This window comes from Phaethon aethereus, assembly GCF_964289735.1.
Source record: "Phaethon aethereus genome assembly, chromosome: 4".
NCBI classification, from domain to species: Eukaryota; Metazoa; Chordata; class Aves; order Phaethontiformes; family Phaethontidae; genus Phaethon; species Phaethon aethereus.
Genome location: NC_138578.1, coordinates 49364455 through 49383425, shown reverse-complemented (window position 1 = coordinate 49383425; position 18971 = coordinate 49364455). Strand labels below are relative to the sequence as shown.

The 18971-nt window shown below is 38.1% G+C and overlaps 1 protein-coding gene across 1 annotated transcript in view; it reads left to right on the top strand.

Annotated features, from left to right (window-relative positions):
• Nucleotides 1-18971, top strand: part of SORBS2 (sorbin and SH3 domain containing 2) — a gene marked incomplete at both ends in the record, with an annotated part of 72617 nt that overhangs the window by 9290 nt on the left and 44356 nt on the right. Inside the window, 5 exons of the mRNA XM_081998903.1 lie at nt 6450-6594; nt 8944-9119; nt 14056-14122; nt 15217-15261; nt 16424-16610. Of these exons, the coding sequence (XP_081855029.1) occupies nt 6450-6594; nt 8944-9119; nt 14056-14122; nt 15217-15261; nt 16424-16610 (620 nt within the window). The remainder of the gene's footprint in view (nt 1-6449; nt 6595-8943; nt 9120-14055; nt 14123-15216; nt 15262-16423; nt 16611-18971) is intronic.

Genomic DNA, 18971 nt, shown 5'->3' with positions numbered 1-18971 from the left:
ACATGCATAAGATTCTTTTCTGAAATGCTTGTTCATAGGGATGGTCTCATTGACCTCAGTAAGGTTATTCGTATAAATTCTAGTTGATCTCAGCAAAAATTGTGGAACTGGACCCCCAGTGACCTCCCATAAGTAGCGCTCTCTGGGTTGTGTTCCAAGTCTTCCATAAGGGCTTTAGAAGATATTCTCAGATTTTGGATTAAAATGGCATTTTAATCTGATGGCTCGAAACAATTTTTGAATTATTAGAGTTGAAGAGCTCTGCCTATTCTGAGCATAGGAAACAACCATAATATTATTGGTAATAATAATGTGATATCGATGAGTAAATGTTGCTTTTTTAAGTAGTAATTACTGCGTATGGTATCTTACTGTCCTCTCTTTTACATAAATTTAAAATCCCAAACACTCTTTCCCTGCAGGGATTCCAGTGTTCCTCAGCCCTATCAAAAGTGCAACCATTAGTGCTGAAGTAGGCAGTATTTTGACACACTTCATGAATTGATTGAAAGCTTGTGGCTAATAGGCAGCATAGAAGTATTTGTGCCGCTGTTTGACAAAGACTGCATGCCAACACACTTTTGATGTATCTTTAATTAAAAAAAGAAGTTGCAGATGCAAAAAGCCAGTTTCGGGACTAGTTTAAACTGTGTCCTGTGTCTGATTTAAAATAAAAGAACATAAAGCTCATATATTGTGCAACAGTTCTCAGAAGCACTCTCATGAGGATATTCCCTTCCTTACACTTTTAAGCAATTATGCTGAAGCCAGACAACTAGTGTGTTTTGTTTCAGTACGAAGTCATCCCTATCCTGTTCTTGTGCTCCCAATCTTTGTTGTTCCTCGGACTTATACCAGTTACCCAAACAGTCCTTGTGTCCTCTAACATTGAAAATTTTCCTATGCATACGCCTTACCCAGTAGGCTGACAGGGTGCGTCCAGGGTGCTTGGAAACTCTTAAGATCATCCAAACATTTTTATTAGAGAGGCAGCAGAGAAGATGTATTCAGTCACAAAAGGCAAAAAAAAGTCCGCAACCTATTGCTTGCAGATCATATGAACATTCAGTATTAGTGTTTCCATTCAGCTTGTAGTCCTGACCATCTGTATATTACAGTTAATTTCAAAATGATACCTGTTTTCTGACAAAAGAGAGAAACATTTAGAGAGATCAGTCTTGCAGATCTTTTTTTTCCTTTTACAAACAAAATTCATGTGATGTTCTCAAGCCTCATTTATGTAAAGTATAAAATAGTGTGAGCCTTCTTGATGCACAACTGAGATTATTAATATATGCAGTATATTATCAGTATTCATCCCTGGCACACTATGGTTTCTGGCATTGCTTCCACTAGTATTTGATGCATTCGTTTCTTTCATGTTTTCCTACTGTAATATAGAGTGTGGCTGATTTCTTTTCTAATCTATGTGAATGTGAACTTCCTCGGGCTGCTGAAAAACTTACACTTTTGTAATTCTCCTACGCACAGCAAGAGGCAAAGGGAAGAGTTTTTTATTCATTTGGTAATGTGTTTCTTATTTTTTTTTTTCCTTAAATCTCAGCTTGGAAACCAGAAAGTAACTGCCCCTGTGATGGAGGTAAATGCTTCACAGACACACAGACAAACAGCAACAGAAGCTTCTCCACTGCCTCTTCCTCCTCCTGTGGTACCAGTTAACAGAGCCTCTTTCTCACCAGACAGTGGCACCCATCTAGTACCATGTTCTTTGCCAACGCTTGATGATTTTTTGCCTTCACGCTTTTATAAAACCCCATCCCTTTCACAATTTTCATATAAAAGCCCATACCTAGCTTCTGAAAGTATTATCCACAGGAACGAAACAGCCTCTGTAAGCACAGATTCTGCCATGAGTGAGTGCTCCTCCCGCACAGTGAGTGTATCCTCCACAGCCATTCTAGATGAGCTGCAGACTTGTAGCTATGATACTACTGACTGCTCTGAAACACCTTCCCCAACCTTGAGCCAGATGTCTGCTGTGTCAGATGGCACCACCTTAACCAACACTGCTGCCACTTCTCATGTAATTATGCTTCCTTTTTTCCTCCTCCATTTTGTTCAAACAGGTTGTCAAAGGGGAAAAGAATTCAGACTTGTCTGTTACTGTGTTACACAGACAAGTATTGTTAGTGGTTTTCTGTGTTTGCAGTCTGACAGTATGTTTTGCAACAGTTGTTTAAAAAAAATCTAAAAAAAAAATTACTGGCATAGCAGATTTGGTAATAGGAAAATGATACTAAGTTGTTGCACAGCTGTATGGTCAGCTATGGTGTATCAAACACTTTGCTTAAAATAAATTCAATAAATATCTGTTCCAGATGCATTAAAAGCAAGCAGTGTGTGGAGTGTGAGGAGATGTGTTTAAAATTTTGTTAGCGACGTACAGGTGTTTGGAGTTTGTAGCCTCTGAGCTACCACCATTTTTGGTTTATACTGAGGTACAGATTTTAATAATATAACTTGTAAATTCATAGTAAACATTGGCAATATCTAATGCAGTTTTTTCCCCAGCCATGACCACTGACTGCACAAAACTCTCTTTCTCTCCTCTAACTAACCTTTTCCTCTCCTAATCATGGTTTCTTACAGGAGTGAACTTCATAAATAATCTTGTAATACCCAAGTGTCTTGGGTGTTACTTTCCTTTTCATTAAGTCAAGGAAAAAAAAGAGCATGCAATTAGACATTTTATAGACACATTCACTTTTCTGTACTTCAGTACGCTCATATGGGTAGAAAGAAAGTATGGAATTTGGGTCAAATCCAGTTCATTTCTGATTTCTTTTGAGATTATCTGGATGATTAAAATGAGTCAGAACAAAGCCTTCATTTAGATTAAGCACTTTGTTGCTGAATTACAAAACAGAGACGTTCTAAGACCAAAGTTTTACTGGGTCACAAGAGTGTTCAAACTTTGCGCAAATACTTCAGCATGCTGTCATTTTCAAGTCTGACAAGAACAAACAGCATATATATTTTTGAAGTTCTATGTCTATTTTATAAAAAGTATTCTGAGCCCAAGCTTGCATGTAGTCACCTGGAAAGTCAACAATCTGTTGTCAGTGCTCTGGATGCTGTTAAAAAAAATGAATTAATAACAGGCATGTAAAAGCTGTCATTCCTAACTCTTGTAACACAGCTCTGAAACTTTTTTTTAATTAAAAAAAGTCAGTACAGTGAATCTTTGTACAGCCTGGTAGTTGTAACCAAAGATACCATCATCAGTATAGACTGGTATGTGTAAATAAGGCACAATCACTACATGACCATTTACCAACTATGGGAAGCATGGAATATTTATGTTTTCTTCTAACCTACTTCTAAAATAATCAGCTAACTGTATTTGTTTTCTTTGAGCACTGTTTTTGTAAACTCAAGTGAATAGTCCTTCCTTCTTCCCTTTTTTGGGTAGTTTCCCTGTAGAGGGATATGTTATAGTCAGGTCTGACTACCACTTCCTCATAGACATGGCAGGGATAAGTGTAACAATTGTTCACCATTAATGGACAAAGAGAAAGGATGAATCTCGCCTTAAAGGACAAAAATCCCCAAACAATCCTAAGAGCCTCACAGAAATTCAACTGCTGGCAAGACCCACCTCTGCGGCGTAGAAAAGTCACCATCTCACATCCTCTGTACAGGAGAGGCAGGTGACTATAAATGTATCCGTTAAATGAGAAAATGATGGAGAAGCTGGCACACACACATATGTGCTGCTAGTGGCTCTACTCCTGTAACGATCTTCATTCTCAAAGGACTTAATTTTGTAGATGAGAACTGCTGAGAGAACAATAAAAGCGATACAGGATTGTGCCATCCAGCGCTGTGCCCGCATAAGACAGAACCACAGTTTTAAAGACATTATGTTCACATTGGGGATGTTTGTTTATTCTGGAGATCCTAACGAGAGCTTAGGCAAAAAGGTTTTACCGAGGATTTTCTGAGAAGAAGAAACAGCATCAGGAAGAGCTGAATCAACAAATTGTAGAAGATTCCAGGCAAAAGGCAGAGCGAAACACAGAACTGGTTAATTGGCCATACTTTCAGTCACAGATCACAGCTTCTTTGAAAACCCAAAGTATGAGAATTGTATTTCTTACTTGGGCTTATACTTAGAATTGGAGTTAAATTCGGAGAACAGCTGGTTTTGGAAACAAAACATTTTTTCTGATTTTATTCCAATTATGAACATTTCCCTTATAAAGTACTTTTCATCGGTTCCTTTTGTTTATGTAGTTGAAAATTGTGCAATCTAATGGAAATTTGGAAATGACAGTATCTAGTACTTAAAGTAAAAGGCGTAATTCACAAATAGGCATCTTAAAGATTTCAGTTCCTTGTGAAATTTGGGAACAAACTTTTTCACCTTGAACTCAAGTGTCGCATTTTCAGTTTGAAATGTCAATAGCTCCTAAATGATTCCAAGGGCAGGAAAAGGCCCCTGGAACTTGAAACTTCACAAAACTATCTTTTATAGCTAACCCTCTCACCAGTGCAATATGCATCAGATAAATGCAATAGCGACCTTTATGGAAACTTTCTCCAAGAGGAAGTGATTAGGAATGAAGAAATTGTAGATGAGCTGATATCCTCTGTAAAACCTTTAGAAGTAAACCCAAAAATGTCATATATGGACATGCCACATCCACATTTGATTGATGTCCATCAGCTACTTGTGTAGATCCTGTATTCATAATATTGCATACTACTTGTAAGAGCCTTATTGTCTAGTCCAGCTATTTGGCAAAGGCCATCACAGAAATATCTGAATTTTTTTATTATACAAATTCATAGGAGTAGCTTTTCACTACTAAGAATTCACACTAGTTTTGCTCCTCTCTTCAGAGAAAGAAAAGCCATAGTAAATGAGTGAGAAGGTTTAAGGTTCTGGACATAGTTGCACTCTGCCTTCCCTAGAAACAAGCTTTCCCAAAAAGACAGTATGTAGGAAAGGAGAAGGGGTGAACCATTGAGGTAGGGTAGAGATGGCTGGCCTCATCTAGGAACCTCGCCTGAAAACATGGCTTCATATGTCTTGAAATGCTGTCTTTGAGCTCATGTAGCTTGTGCATTCTTAGAGCTCTAAGTTATTTTGGAGGGGAGGATGGTGTGAGAAAAGCCAGCTTGGTTACGTTTTGGCTCTTGACTTTATTAAAGAGGAAACGTTAAAAACCACCAGTTCCACAACACTTTCAGCTCAGTTCTGTAAATGGGCATCCTTAAAATGAGAAACCTCTGAATGCATCTAGGTGTTCACATGATGTTTGCATAGGAGCCTGAATGCGTTTTGCTCTCTTAGGTAGTGGAGGCTGAGATGTTAAGAATTTCAAATCCAATCGGTAATTCCCAAAATACAAATGTATACAAGAGGTCATGAACCACTTCATTTTTAAATGTAAAAATAACATGCCTTTTAATATGGTTTTTACTTATGCTTTGCTGTTTCACATAGTCTCATGTTTTATCTTTACAGCATGTTGTAGTTCTTTTGTTATGTAAAATTGGACAAAGTTTGTAGCACTTCTGATTTTGTTCAGATTTGAAGAAAAGTTCGCATTAGAAGAGATGTTACAGAGAGCTTTGCTCCCTCTTCTGCTGAAATATTTGCTACCTTCTCATTTCATTCAATGCTTTTTCAACATCTCTATTTTGATCCTTGTGATATTTCCCTTTGAAGTGCTACAGCCCAGATGTGGGGATTCGAAACCTGGCGGCAGAGAAGCAGATTATTTCAGAAGCACCTCTTGTGACTAAAGCCAAAGCGGCTTATGATGATGCTATATGGTCACTTTACTTAGCTTTCCTCTTTTATTTATTTGATTTTGTTCTGTGTTGTGGGTTTTTTATTGGTGCTGTTTATTTTTGTTGTTATAGATTATATACCAGTGTCCCATAGTCACTCCAGCTGGCTTCCATTTCTTCAAGAAAAATCTTTAGCTAGTCTGGATGAGACTTTTCCTTTTGACCTGCACAGACATTGCCATTAATATCAATAGGGCTTAGCATGTGCATTAAGGGAATATGTCTCTTGGAGCGAGTCATCTGTGGCAGGCAGCCTTTGTCACACAGTGAGGGGAACTTTTACTGCCATTTTCATTTCACTTGCTGTCAGACCTCTGCAGACCTTGTTTGTGGCATCTTCACTGTGTTGACTGTGGTCTTTGTCACCTTCCCAGGGCTTCAGCATGCTTTACAGACAGCACATACAAGGAGCGGAGGGGGGAGGTACAAGGTATATAAGGAACATGTTCTGCTCCCCTTGTGATGAGTTTTGTATTTCAGTGAATGCAGATGCTGTTATGGCTAGGTACCTGACAACTGGTAATTATTGTGTGGATGACAGCCTTGCATCGCTCTTTGTTTGGGATGGCAGTCAGAGGGCTTTGTGCGTAGTTTAATGGGATATTGTTTCGTTTTGTTTCTCTCAGGCTCAGATCACAGTGAATGGGAACTCTGGCACTGCTGCCAGCCCAGTGAGTCACTTTCAAAGGCCTTTTTCCCCTTCTTCAGCTTACTCTCCACCAGCTTCGCTCAATTCCAACATTGTTATCATGCAGCATGGCAGGATGATGGGTAAGCCTCACACAGAATGTTTGCTTTATATATTATGCAACATATTCCAATTCATGTGGCAAAGATTGCAAACAATTGTAGAGTGCTTCACGTCCATAATGAAGGTATTGTCTATTCATCTACCTTGAGAAGCAAATGCAAAAAAAAAATAATAGCATTTATTGTTAGATACAGTAGCAATCCTGAACTGGAGTTAGTATTTAAGTTTTATTACTTACGTGTGTGAGTGTGACCTCTTGCTGCCTTTCTACTACCTTTACCAAGGAAAGAGCATCTAGCGAAATAACTCAACCTGTGCAGCCCCTTCAGCCTTTAAGAAACCAAGGACCGACTTTGTACATTGTTTCTCCCTCCAACTTTCATAATCTTAAGTAGAAATACTGCCAACAAAGGGTGGGGCTCTGGGCTTTTAAACACCTAAAGCCATGTCAATCTATGATTTGTTTATGCTTTTTTTTAATAGGGCAATGTGTTTTGTTATTTTTTTAATACATGATCAGCTTTAGAAAGGAGGTTTGCAAGTATAATCCAGTTTTGCCAGAACAATCATTTGCTTGCTGCTTTTTTCTACTAGTGTTTTGTATATTCAGATAAGACTATACATGCAAAATAATTTGAATGTGATCCTGGAATTTACTGTTTTGTTATGCTTCTGGGGAAATGAGGTAACAGTTCTCACCCTTGAAACTTAAGACTTACACAAATGCTGCTAATCCCTATCATAGTGATAAGTACAAATACTGTATGCATGAGTTTCTCCACATCCCAGAATTCTAGCTTCTTTGATTCCTTCTAGTTTGCTTATCTAAAGACCTATCAGTTCTGTTTTGGATATACCTGAAATAAGTATTTTCCCGTGAATTTTACTCTTGTATGATGCTGAAGTTCTGTGTTCCACAGTAACAGCCTGATTTAATTCTCCTTGCTCATGTAAAAACCCCACCGATGGCCTCGGTTTGAGGGAATGAAGGATCAAATCCAAAGCGTTTTCTAAATTTAACATCATGCATTTCGGGAAGAAGGCCCAAACATTCAGACGTTTGCCACACAGTTGCCCCTCACCATATATGTGTAGTACTGGATTATTTGCAGGATTTCAGACTTGAGTAAACAGCTGAAACAGCCATGCCAAATCTAGCTCTCTGCAATAGGAGTGAGCAGAAATATTCAAATTAGAACTAGAGCTTTCAGTCAGCAGAGCTTCTTTTGCTGGCTTGTATTACAATTCAAATATTCTGCTTCATAAGAATCAACAGATGTTAATGTTACACAAAAGGCAATTATAATCTTCACTAGTAGCATTTGAATATTTATTTTTACTCCCTACATTCATTTATCCTGCTGTGGAAACATCTTACAAGTACTGTACTTGCTTTTGCAAAAAATGATGCTTTGCCATAACGGCCCACTAATTTACTGAAACATGCTGCCTGAAGGAGTAGGGCTCTTTCTCCTGCACGCAAAGAGAGAAGTACATCTGCAGCAATAAACATTTCACATGACATATCCCAGCAGTGAGGTGTTTTCTGTTAAATAAATTACTGTGAATTTTAGAGGGAAATGGTAAGTGATGTATTAATTTCATCAATTATAAAGAAAGGTTTGAGGCAGAGGGGTAGAAATATCACAAGTCACCACAAACCAGTAACAGCCTGCACAGTTCACCTACAGTATTGTAGGTGGATCATCAGATTGCTCTACAGGTACCAAGTTACTAAGGTCCTTTTTTGTGGATTATATGTAGAGGCACTTAAACATACCAACATAACTGTAAGGAGTGAAAATTATACATCAGAATCGTTTTTTTTTTTTTTTAATTGTGCCTTAAAACTTAATGTTTCTAAACACATATCACATTAGTTTTTGTGGAGGGCTGTTTGGAATCTGTTCCTGTGCTTACAGAACAGCAATTTTCTATACTTTGCTATATTTGGGCAGGGGGAGAAGTTTTGAAATGTCATCACTAATTTCAAAGTATAGATAGGAAAGATGTAAGAGTGTGATTTATAGGAAAAAGGCTGCTGCCACTATTTCTCAATGGATTTTTCAGGGTTTGCGGGTTTTCTGTTTTTGTAAGCAAGATGGTGTAAGAAGTACCTCTAATCTAAGAAGATCTGAGTTGAATAGCCTGTCTAGTCTTTAAAAAAGTTTATAGTTCTGTTAATATAATCTTAAGCAGGGCAAAGCCCCAGCTAAGAGGATTCTTATTCTTTTTTTAAGTGTTGTATATGTATGTGGTTAAGATTGTTGTCAATCTTTGTACAGCATACTGAAATGGGGAAGCGTGTTATAACTGCTAAGTATGATTATTGTATCATTATACAATATTCTGTCATGTTATCTTTACAGAGTCTACAGAGACATACTCACAGCATGTTCAGACTGTTGGCAGCAGCACCACCACCAGTACAATACCAATCTGTAGATCCTCAGAAGAAGAAAAAAAAGTTACAGTCATTAAAGCTCCACATTATGCAGGGATTGGCCCGGTAGATGAATCTGGAATCCCTACAGCAATTAGAACGGTAGGAAATTCTGGGGAATCTGTGTATGAACTCATACAATGAATTGATTGTTGGTAATGGGTTTTTCACATTCTTCTAGTCTTATATAATGTGGAATACAGTGTGCGTAATCAGCGAGCTCATGAATATAATATTGTGTGTTGACGGAAAAGGAGAATGCTGATGGGAGCATAATTGGGCAACCTCATGTTTCTAGTTTTAATTAGAAGTAGCCAAAACAGCTTCTCTTGTAGTTCTTGCATTTTGGAGATACACAGTAATTGCATTTGTCTTGTCATTTCTAAAATCTAATTTAAAATCTAAAATCTATTTCTAAATTCTAGTCATTGTGCCCTTGAGTGACATGTAAACAAACAGCGCGGAAACCCTTTCATTGTGCCTAGCCCAGATTTGATCATCTGCCACTAGTCACTGCTTGAGTGGTCCCAGGATGTCGAACTGAAGAGTTTTGTTTTCACTATGCTGAAGCATTCTTTCCACTCTGCTGTCAGGGCAGCCTCTTCTGGCTGGTCCAGAGAGCACAGTGGCAGCTGCGCTAGGTCTGTAAAGGAAGTGCTTACTGGCCTTCCCCGGCAGAGGAGTGCTGTGCTAGTTGAAGAAAGAGTAAGAAGAGTGGGAGCCAGGATGAAAGCGGCAGAGCCCTTGCAGGTGAAGTCTTTGTGAGGTGCAAGGATGTAGGAGCTGTTGGATGTACCCTCTCTGCCAGTGCTGACATGTGGGGCTGTGTTGTAATTGCCAAGAAGTGCTTCAATGGATTGAAAAATTAGGGGGAAAATCAGGAATTGATGGCGAAAAGCAATAGGAAAAATTCAGAATAAGTGGTAAGATGGGGACAATTTTAATAAGAATGGGGGGAAACTCTGGCATTTCTTGCTTTTTTTTGAGATAAAAAGTAATAATGATCAGAATCTTTTAAAAATTAAGAATTGCTTTGCAACAATGCTCTAGCTTCCTACCCTTTTTTTAAAGTGAATATGTCCCTATGCTTTCTGTAGGATGAAGTAATTAATTTTGTTCTTTTTTGAATAGCAGATTGATCTAATAGGGTGCATATCAGTTACAGAAGATAACAGAAATCCCCCTCAAGTGTGCTTAAGAGAGTGGGCAATCTGCCAACCTACGTTTAACATTCAGATGGTATGGTCTGAGTCTCTCGGATTTTCTCTGAAATACACAGTGTGATTTGAATTAGGACATTTTTCAGCTGGATTTGCTCTGGGTTTTGTTAATGTTTCAAATTCAAAATATCTTATAGCTTGTAAACTTAGTATTATAGAAATGATTCTTGCAATGAGATTTGAGTTAAAAGATGATGCCAGCGTGTGTGTGTGTGACTGTCTCGTGTGCAACTTTGTGTCCTTATTCTGCTTCCTTAGGACTTAGCTGGAAGTGAGATTGTTTTCGAGATATTGATTTGAGATTACATTTTAAATGTGCACGAGTATATTTGAGCCCCATGTACCCCAGTCATGTAAGAACAAAGGTGATATAGTTGTCAGCAAAAAACTCAAATATGCTGCACCTTGACATCTCTCAGAAGTGCAGTACTATGCAGAAACATGCAAAAGTGCTAAAACTGCATTTTTCATGAACAGTAGAAAGTAGGATGTATCACTTGCTCTTTCTCCAAGGTCAGTGAACCATCCAAATAGGAACCTTCTCACAGAAGCTTCAGCCCCACTCCATCTGGAGAGAGAAAGAAGTTTTTTCAAATTAGTTGAGTTTATTGTTGCAAGCAAAGTTTAAAAGTTTCTTATTCTTCCATCTTTATGAAAATGGCAAGAGTCTATCAAAAAAGCAGTAAATGCAGATTCACGGGTGATAGGTAACACAGTGTTCTGAAACACCATGCTGCTCAAATGTAAGCTTGTGAATAAGAACTTGGGAGTATTGGTATTCCAGATGTGGAGTGCTTCTCAGCAGTAGAGAGATTTTTCAAGCTGTGGTTATCTCCTCCGAGTCTGTCTTTACTCTCAGAATATGGTTTATGACAGCTGTTTAGCCAAGGAAAGCGAAGTGATGTTCTCTTTCTGTTCCTGCAAACCCTCCCTGTCCAAAGCTGCTGAGGGGCAAAGGATTCCTATAAAGCTTTCCCTTCTCTCGGAACCCCCATTCCATGTTAGCATGTTCCCTCCATACCACTGTAGCTCCTACCAGCTCTGAGAAGTGCAAGTCTGAAGCCTGAAAATTCAGAATCATTGTGAAGTTCTGCCACGATGCCAAGCCCTGCCCCAAAGATGGTGAAATTCCAAGGCATGAAAAATGAAGTCTTTGGAAAAGAGAGGGTAAAATGCTATTCACTCAGAAAAGCATTCAGTCAAATGTCACCACCAGATTTTACCACCACCAAGAGTCCTAGGAAAGGAGAGAAGACATTCATGGAAAGCTGTATGACTGCACTGTTTTAGACTATCCAAAATGATCACTTCTTGTCAAACTATCAAAATTAATCTGTAGACTTAAAAGGCCTCTATTTACTAAGAATGAAAAAGAACCAAAGTCCCACCAGATTTCTTTTCCGTATTTAGTGATGTAATATTTCAGCTAGGAAAAAAAAAACACAGGAGGTCTGCTGAAAGTCATAAATGCCTCCTTAATTAATTGCATACTTTCTGATGGATTATCAGACTATTGCAATGATTATGGACTCTCCTAAGTACTGACTGCAGGTACTTCTTATGTCGTCTTCATGCTATTTGGCTGATTGTTCATTCACATGTGATACTGTATTCCAACATTTAATTGCAACAACTATAATGTATGCAAAGCAGGATGGCATCTGAATTGTCCATACGGCTAATTCCTCAAGCAAATGTTGGTATGTGGAATTAGTAAATGCAAATTGAGAAAATGTATTTTAAACGGAATTTAGTCTGTTCCTTAACTAATCCTGTCTGGTTTACTATGTAAAGCCAAATCACTGGCTGAGGCTTTAATCCCCAGGGTGGGGGCTGGGGAGGAGATTATGAGAGAAAAATGTGCAAATGTCCAGAAAGATGTTGGGAGACCTTCCCTGGTCACGTGGGAACTTCTCCATATCTGATCTCTGTGGAAGCTTCCTGTGGATGTGCGGAGGACATGACTGGTAAAGAGGATCCAGCAAAGAGATACCTGTGCACCTTTGTCCCTTAACAAACAGTAGCATCATAGCGGTAATATTTATGCACTGTTTCCATTCTGTTCACCTATTGCTGATTCAGGCTCTATTGCAAGAGTCATCTTGGCCCAATAAAATCACAAAGGCAGGTTTGTACTGCTGTAGGAAATGAGGACTACCATAGAGGTTATGCCCATCAGCATGAGTCCTTCGGACCTTCTGGACTTCCTTGTAAACTTTTGAACATACTTGATCTTGGAGCACTAAACAGCATACTTGTTTCAAATCCGGCTAAATTATTCTTACCAGGGTTCCGCTAGTGTAGATGTTTAATACCTTTAGGGAAACAATGTTAAAATGGTCCAAAGTCGCTTCTGAGTATCTTCTCTTTGGCAGAAGTCACAAATGTTGGTAGGTGGGGCAAGGGTCCTGATCTTGAGACAAAGGTGTGTCTCCTTCCTTTCTACCTTGCAAGCAGGTCTGGGTAAAAAGCATAACCTGCTGCTTAAATTTCTTTCTTTCCCAGCAGATCCCCGGGTTCTTCAGTTGACTGTCAGCTCTTCTTTTGAACAAATGTTTTTTAAAATGTCATTTGTAGCAATTTTATGAGAACTCATATTGATTCCTCAAAATACGGGAGCATTTTCTGACTAGTCCCTTACAGTAAGAGCTCACCGTTGTTAACAAAACAGATTAATTATGTACAGTGACTCTATCAAGTATTTAGGGCGAAAGTGTGATTCACTGAGGATTGCATGGAGCCAGGTGAACACACTCAGATCTGTTGGTTATTTTGTAGAGAGTTGGTGGATTTTCACATTCCATGGTAAAGAGGAGTGGGCAGAGTGATTGCATATTTAGTATTAGCTAATGCAAGACAATGCACATCAAGAGGAGCCGTTTGAATTACCTCTGTGCACAGTGAGGTTTGAAGATGACTTTGTACATCTGCATTAAAACTTCTGCTTTTCTGACTACTGTGGAACAAGTAAAATTTTAGGACCTAAGAAGAATAATACTGAAAATAGATTTGCCTTTGTGTTTTCTCCTTTTCTGAAATATTACCATGCTATTTGAAAGAAAATCGTAGCAAAAGAGAAAATGCAGAAAGGTAAGAGATAGAAGTAATTAGAAGTATGAGCAAATGTTGATATGAGGAGAGTTTGGGAACTTTGGGATTGCTCAGTTCACAAAAGTAAGGATAAGTATAATTTAACAAGTGGTTATTGAAAAGTATATTGCATTCACTTTTCTCAAAATAGAAAAATCAGTTAAAATTAAGTTGCCTGGAAAGGGCATTTAAAACTGATAAAGGAAATACTGTTTGTTTACAATCCAAACATTAATTCTTCAATATAGCATTGTCCTAATTCTTTTCTCGGTAGTATTCCAAACCTTTCTGCATTATTTAACAATTATATTTTGAAGACAATTTGAGTTGGAAATTGCCAGGAGTTCAAAAGAAGCTCTTCTTACATACTTGTAATTGTGGACGTGTTCATATTTCCCTGTAAAGTATCTAGCATTCGTCATTGTCAAATACAGGGCACCAAGACGACCTTGATCTGGCACTATTTCCTATGTTCCTAACCCTTGTACCATCCCAGATCAGAGCCCAAAACTGACTCAGTCTTCAGTGTCTTCCAGAACTTGTTATAGGAATTAGGAGATAAAAAGCATAAATATGCTATTTGAAATAGATGGTATGAAAATGATAATGTTAATTAGGGGACAAAACATAATAGCCTTTGTGTCCAGAATAACATTAAATGTCTGTTCAGATCTGTACACACAGGTATTTTTATTTTTTTGTTAATTGTTAAAAACTATTTTATTTAGACAGTTGACAGGCCGAAGGATTGGTACAAGACAATGTTCAAGCAAATCCATATGGTTCATAAGCCTGGTAAGTATGTGTTCGTCTTGGCTGGGTGGTTCTCCGTGGTATTAAAAACGCACTTTTCTGCATTTTCTTTCCTATGTGAAAATACAAGGATTCACCAAGTGTCAGATAATGAATCAAATCAAATGGGTAAATTCAGTGATAGATTTTACTGCAGAGGGAGATATTTTCCTCTGCTAAAGGCTAAAAATGTTTAATAATTTTTTTTTTATTACTTAAACTAAATAAACGTTAAAGTGGTTAGGATATGTATGAACCAGTATGATTCCATGTCACTGGGGAACTCAGTGAAGTGATCTTCATCTCCAGTTTGAGGGATGAGAAATTGGCCACTGTAAATCTCCTACCATACCAGCTTTCTGTTGAGAGCTCACATGTTAGAACAGCGTGGGCTAGTAAACAGGCTGTTTTGAGGATACATTCTCTGTCTGAATTGCATTTTTTTTTTTCATGGAATGCCTTGCTTGGTTTTGCTGAATGGAGCTTTGGTGACATTACTAGCTTTAAAGTTAAGATTATTTATCATGATTGTCACCAAGGATGCCAAGAAACTCTATAAGCAGCAATTATGCTCATTACACTTTTGAAAGGAAGGAGACTTTATTCACCTGAGGTAGAGCTTGCATTCAGTATTGTCACACAGAATGTTAGTGGGAGAATAAAAAATGCAAGCAGGGAAAATTTTGGCTCACAAGATCTATTTTGAACATTAGTCACGTAGTAGATATTTGAGGTTGCTTTTTGTGGTAGGAACAACAACTTAGTAGTCTCTAGTAGAGGAGAGCTGACAAAGGAAGAAATCGAGCTTGGGGGATGGAGAACAACAGACCAAAAGCTATAATTTGCAATTCAGTGCTAAGCAGTAAGTACACAATATGGGTGACATGAGAAGACACCATTTTACCAGTAAGATGGTAAAAATAGCCTATGGTAAGTATAATGGGAAAAGAGAGTCTTCAGAAAACACCTATGAGATGAAGAAATACAGTGCTTGATTGCCTACCAATCTGCTGTTTGTATTTGCAAAAACAAAGCTGTATTGCTGTGATAAACTGGCATGTATTGCACTACTGTAACATGTATATTTCTTTTTGTAGATGACGACACAGACATGTATAATACTGCATATGCATACAGTACTGGTAGGAATTATTCCCTCACTTCAAAATGAGTCTTTCGTTTATGTCAGGAAGTAACAGGGGGAGTTAACTATTCGTGCTTGCTTTTATCATGCTTACATAAACACGTTTTACTGTCTTGTTTGATCTCAGTTGGTGTTTTTTCATGCCTTTTTTCCCAAATGAAACCAAGTTTAATTTTGGTTTCATTCTTACTACAGAAATCGATTTCATCTGTGGGCCTCTTAGTGCAGTTGGGATACGGCGTAATACTGTAGTTTCTGATTACATTGCATTTAGTTTTACTACTGATTGTGAGTAGTGCAGTCTTTCCTTATCAAAATGAAAAGGGAATTACTGTGCGAAAGTACAAATGCTAAGTACATATGGGAAGACAAAAAGGTTGTACTGAAAGCGCCTTTTTAAAATATGCAGTAAGACTGCCTGATAAAGATGACTCTGGTGTGTGATCTTGTTCATTTTTGGCATAGGCACTGGTGTTGCTGTTATTTAGCTGCAAGAAAGACATATTCATCTAATAGATACATAGTTGTTGCGTCTTTCAGAAGATTATAACCATGTGGTAAAATTATTTACGAGAACAAAAGTAGAAGTGTGAATAGATTATATGTGCTAAAAAAACCCATAGTGCCTTGCACAAAAATGCCACTCAAAATTCTTCTATTTCAGTGTTTGTTGCATTCGACATGTTCTCATACTGCCTTTCTGTGTACTGTCGAGAGCATTTGTTGTGTGTCAGTTGTTCAAGATCTGTTTGAGCTCTTGTGATCCTCTTCAAGATACACTATTGCCTAGTTGTCCCAGACTAACAGCAATTGTTAAAACAACGGAAAAAATGTGCGTTTCCTGCCAGGGGATTAATAACAGGCTGTTACTAACAGCTTTGTTGGATACATACAGCCATTAACTACTCCCCCCTTCAAATTAATCATTAATTTATTTTAACTATACTGCACTTTATCTGTGTGTTTGTAGTTTTACATAGAAATAATAGTATCTTGGTAAGCTCAATACTATCCAGCAATGTACTTTTAAAAATGCATTTACACAATTTTTGTAACCTTGCAGCTTTACTGAATAACTATGGGTTCTTGTAGCTTCCATGTTGTGTTTCATTAAAACTCATTCTCATGCTGCAACTATTTCTGGTTTTGTTTTATATTAGGTAGCTACAGTCCATCCTTCTCTGCTCAGGCACACCCAGCCGCAAAGATGCAGACATACAGACCATTGTCTAAAAGTGCTTCTGACAGCAGCTCCGATGCCTTTAAGGTCTCATCCCCTTTACCACCTCCACATGTGCCCCCTCCAGTACCACCACATCGTCTGAGGGAAAGGACTACACCAGAAAAGTAAGTTAGCATATTTTCAAAAAGTGTTCTTGGTATGTACAGTAATCCAATTACAGGTTATCACAAAGGATAAAATAGCAGCTATATAATAATATGAGTTCAAGGGCTTTGTTCAAGGGACAATCAGGTGATGAGGGGTAGTCTTCATCAGTAGTGTGGGCATCGTGCATGGTGCTGCCAGTTCTTAAAAGTGCAAAAGAAGTGCTTATTCTTACAAGTGAACCACCATGAGCATTTAAGGTTTTCATTCGCATTAGCAGGATTGTCCTGCTTGTTGTATTTCAGAACAATCCGTGCTCTAGCAGCTGTCTCGAATAGTTAGCCTCTGAGTAGGAAAGTCTGTTTATGGTATCCAGTAGCAAACAGAAAGGATCTAAATGATTTTATAAATTGAAATTCAAGGAAGAGCAAAACTGTAAGAGTGTGGCAGTCAATCCATGTTTCCCCAGAGCTCAGAAGTGCTTTATATTCCTATGTTTTAAATCACTGTTTCCGATTTGGTAGACCAAGAAGGTGTTTCCAGATTAGAGGGCCATTTCAGATTTCTCATGTTTTTTTCCAGCTTCAAAGTTGCTGCACAAAACCAGGTCCCAGTGGTTTGAGTCCAGTCTGGAATAGGTTAATACTTAATAACTAAGGAAAGAAGTGCTTATCCTTCTGATAAAAACATATAGAGTGCCCTGCAGACAAACTGTAGACTCTTCAGCATACCTGTAGCTACTAGCTCAAGGAAAAAGCTTTTTCTTTAGTGTTTACATTCATGAATACCACATGTTAATATAATACTGTGTTGTTATACATTTACGTGTGTGTGTATATATATATTGGATATGAAAAGGATAATTTTTTCTTCCATTTGCGGCTACAAGCCCACCTTTCTTGATTACGATCAAGTTATAAAACAGCATTTGCCCATTTAGCTTTGTATACATTTTTATATGTAGAAAATGAATTCTATGAAAGAGTTTCAAATAATTTTCAGTTGGCATAAAATATTATGAGGAAAAAGCATAATAAGTGTTTAAAATTAAGATTATGACTTTGTGAAGAATTTGTAGGTAGTGGCAATCCAAAAGGTTATCCAGCAGATACACGTATTGCAGAGGAAAATGAGATTGCGCAACAGGTACTGATTTTTGGCTGCTCCTGTTGCTGAGGGCAGATTGTCAAGAGGAAATGCTAGTGGTTAGAGTTGGGCTACCTCCCAAAGGCCATGTGGTTTGAGTTTTGTTAGCAAGTCATACAGGAGTGTAGATTTTGTTAGCAAGGCACCGAAATGCGTATCTGCCTAGCTTTGATCTCTGAAGTTATGTGAGTCATCTGTGCTAGGCCAAATGCCTTGGTCACAGAAACTGTGGCCTGTTACAGTTCCTTTTGTCAAGCTTGAAAATAACTGCTTCAGCACTGAATTTGGATGTTTGGCCTCTCCTTTTAACCTCCTGCATGATAAGACAGACAGTGGAAATCTATGTTCTTCAGGCCAGGGGATGCTAAACATGTTAGTTATGCTTTGCCTGCTGCTGACAGCTATAGCTCGTCCATCTCTTCCTGCCATTGGGAGATTCTTTTTTTAATTGCCTATAAAGCGTGAGTGTTTAGAATCTCACATAAGAGGCTTAGGTCCACATGTATCACAGTTTTATAGCTGGGAGGCAAGATATGGTTTGCATTAACGGTTGGGCTCAAAAATGTAGTCCATAAGGGATTACAGGCTAAACGCTGTATATTAAGTGAACTGAGTGTGAATCAGAATTTCAGTAGCATCCTTTTTTCTTCAGTGACTTGCAGTATAATGCAACTTGATCAGAACATTGCCATTTCCCTGTTCATTCTCAAAAAATACAGCCTTTTCTGCTCTGAAACTAATGTTTTACTAATTGAAAATAAGAGAGCGAGCCATGTAGAACTATTTCCCTTGAAATATAGGGCATTTTAAAAACAGAGGTGTCTGGGCCCCAGAAATTGCACACTCAAATGTACTGCAAACAAAAGCTACCCCATAGATTTTTTTTTTTTAAGGCATGTGACGTGCCTTTATGTCAGGTCACATCAAACCAAGTCACATCAGAAAGGCTGATAGAATTTGATCAGCGTATGCTCTTCCATATTGTAAATACAGGCAATAGCTGGTAGGGCTTCCATTTTCCTTTCCCCCATTCTTTGTGTTACTAGCAGGTTATTTGTCACAGAGCTAAATAAAAAGATGTGTGAGCTACAGTTTTTCTACAGTTTTCCAAATGCAAATTAGGTAGTGACTACAAAAACTGCCATGAAAAGGTAGCTCTCGCTGTCATAGTAACTAGCTAACTAGCCTCCAAAAATGTGTAGGTAGCTCTTAATATAACACAGTAAGTGACTCAA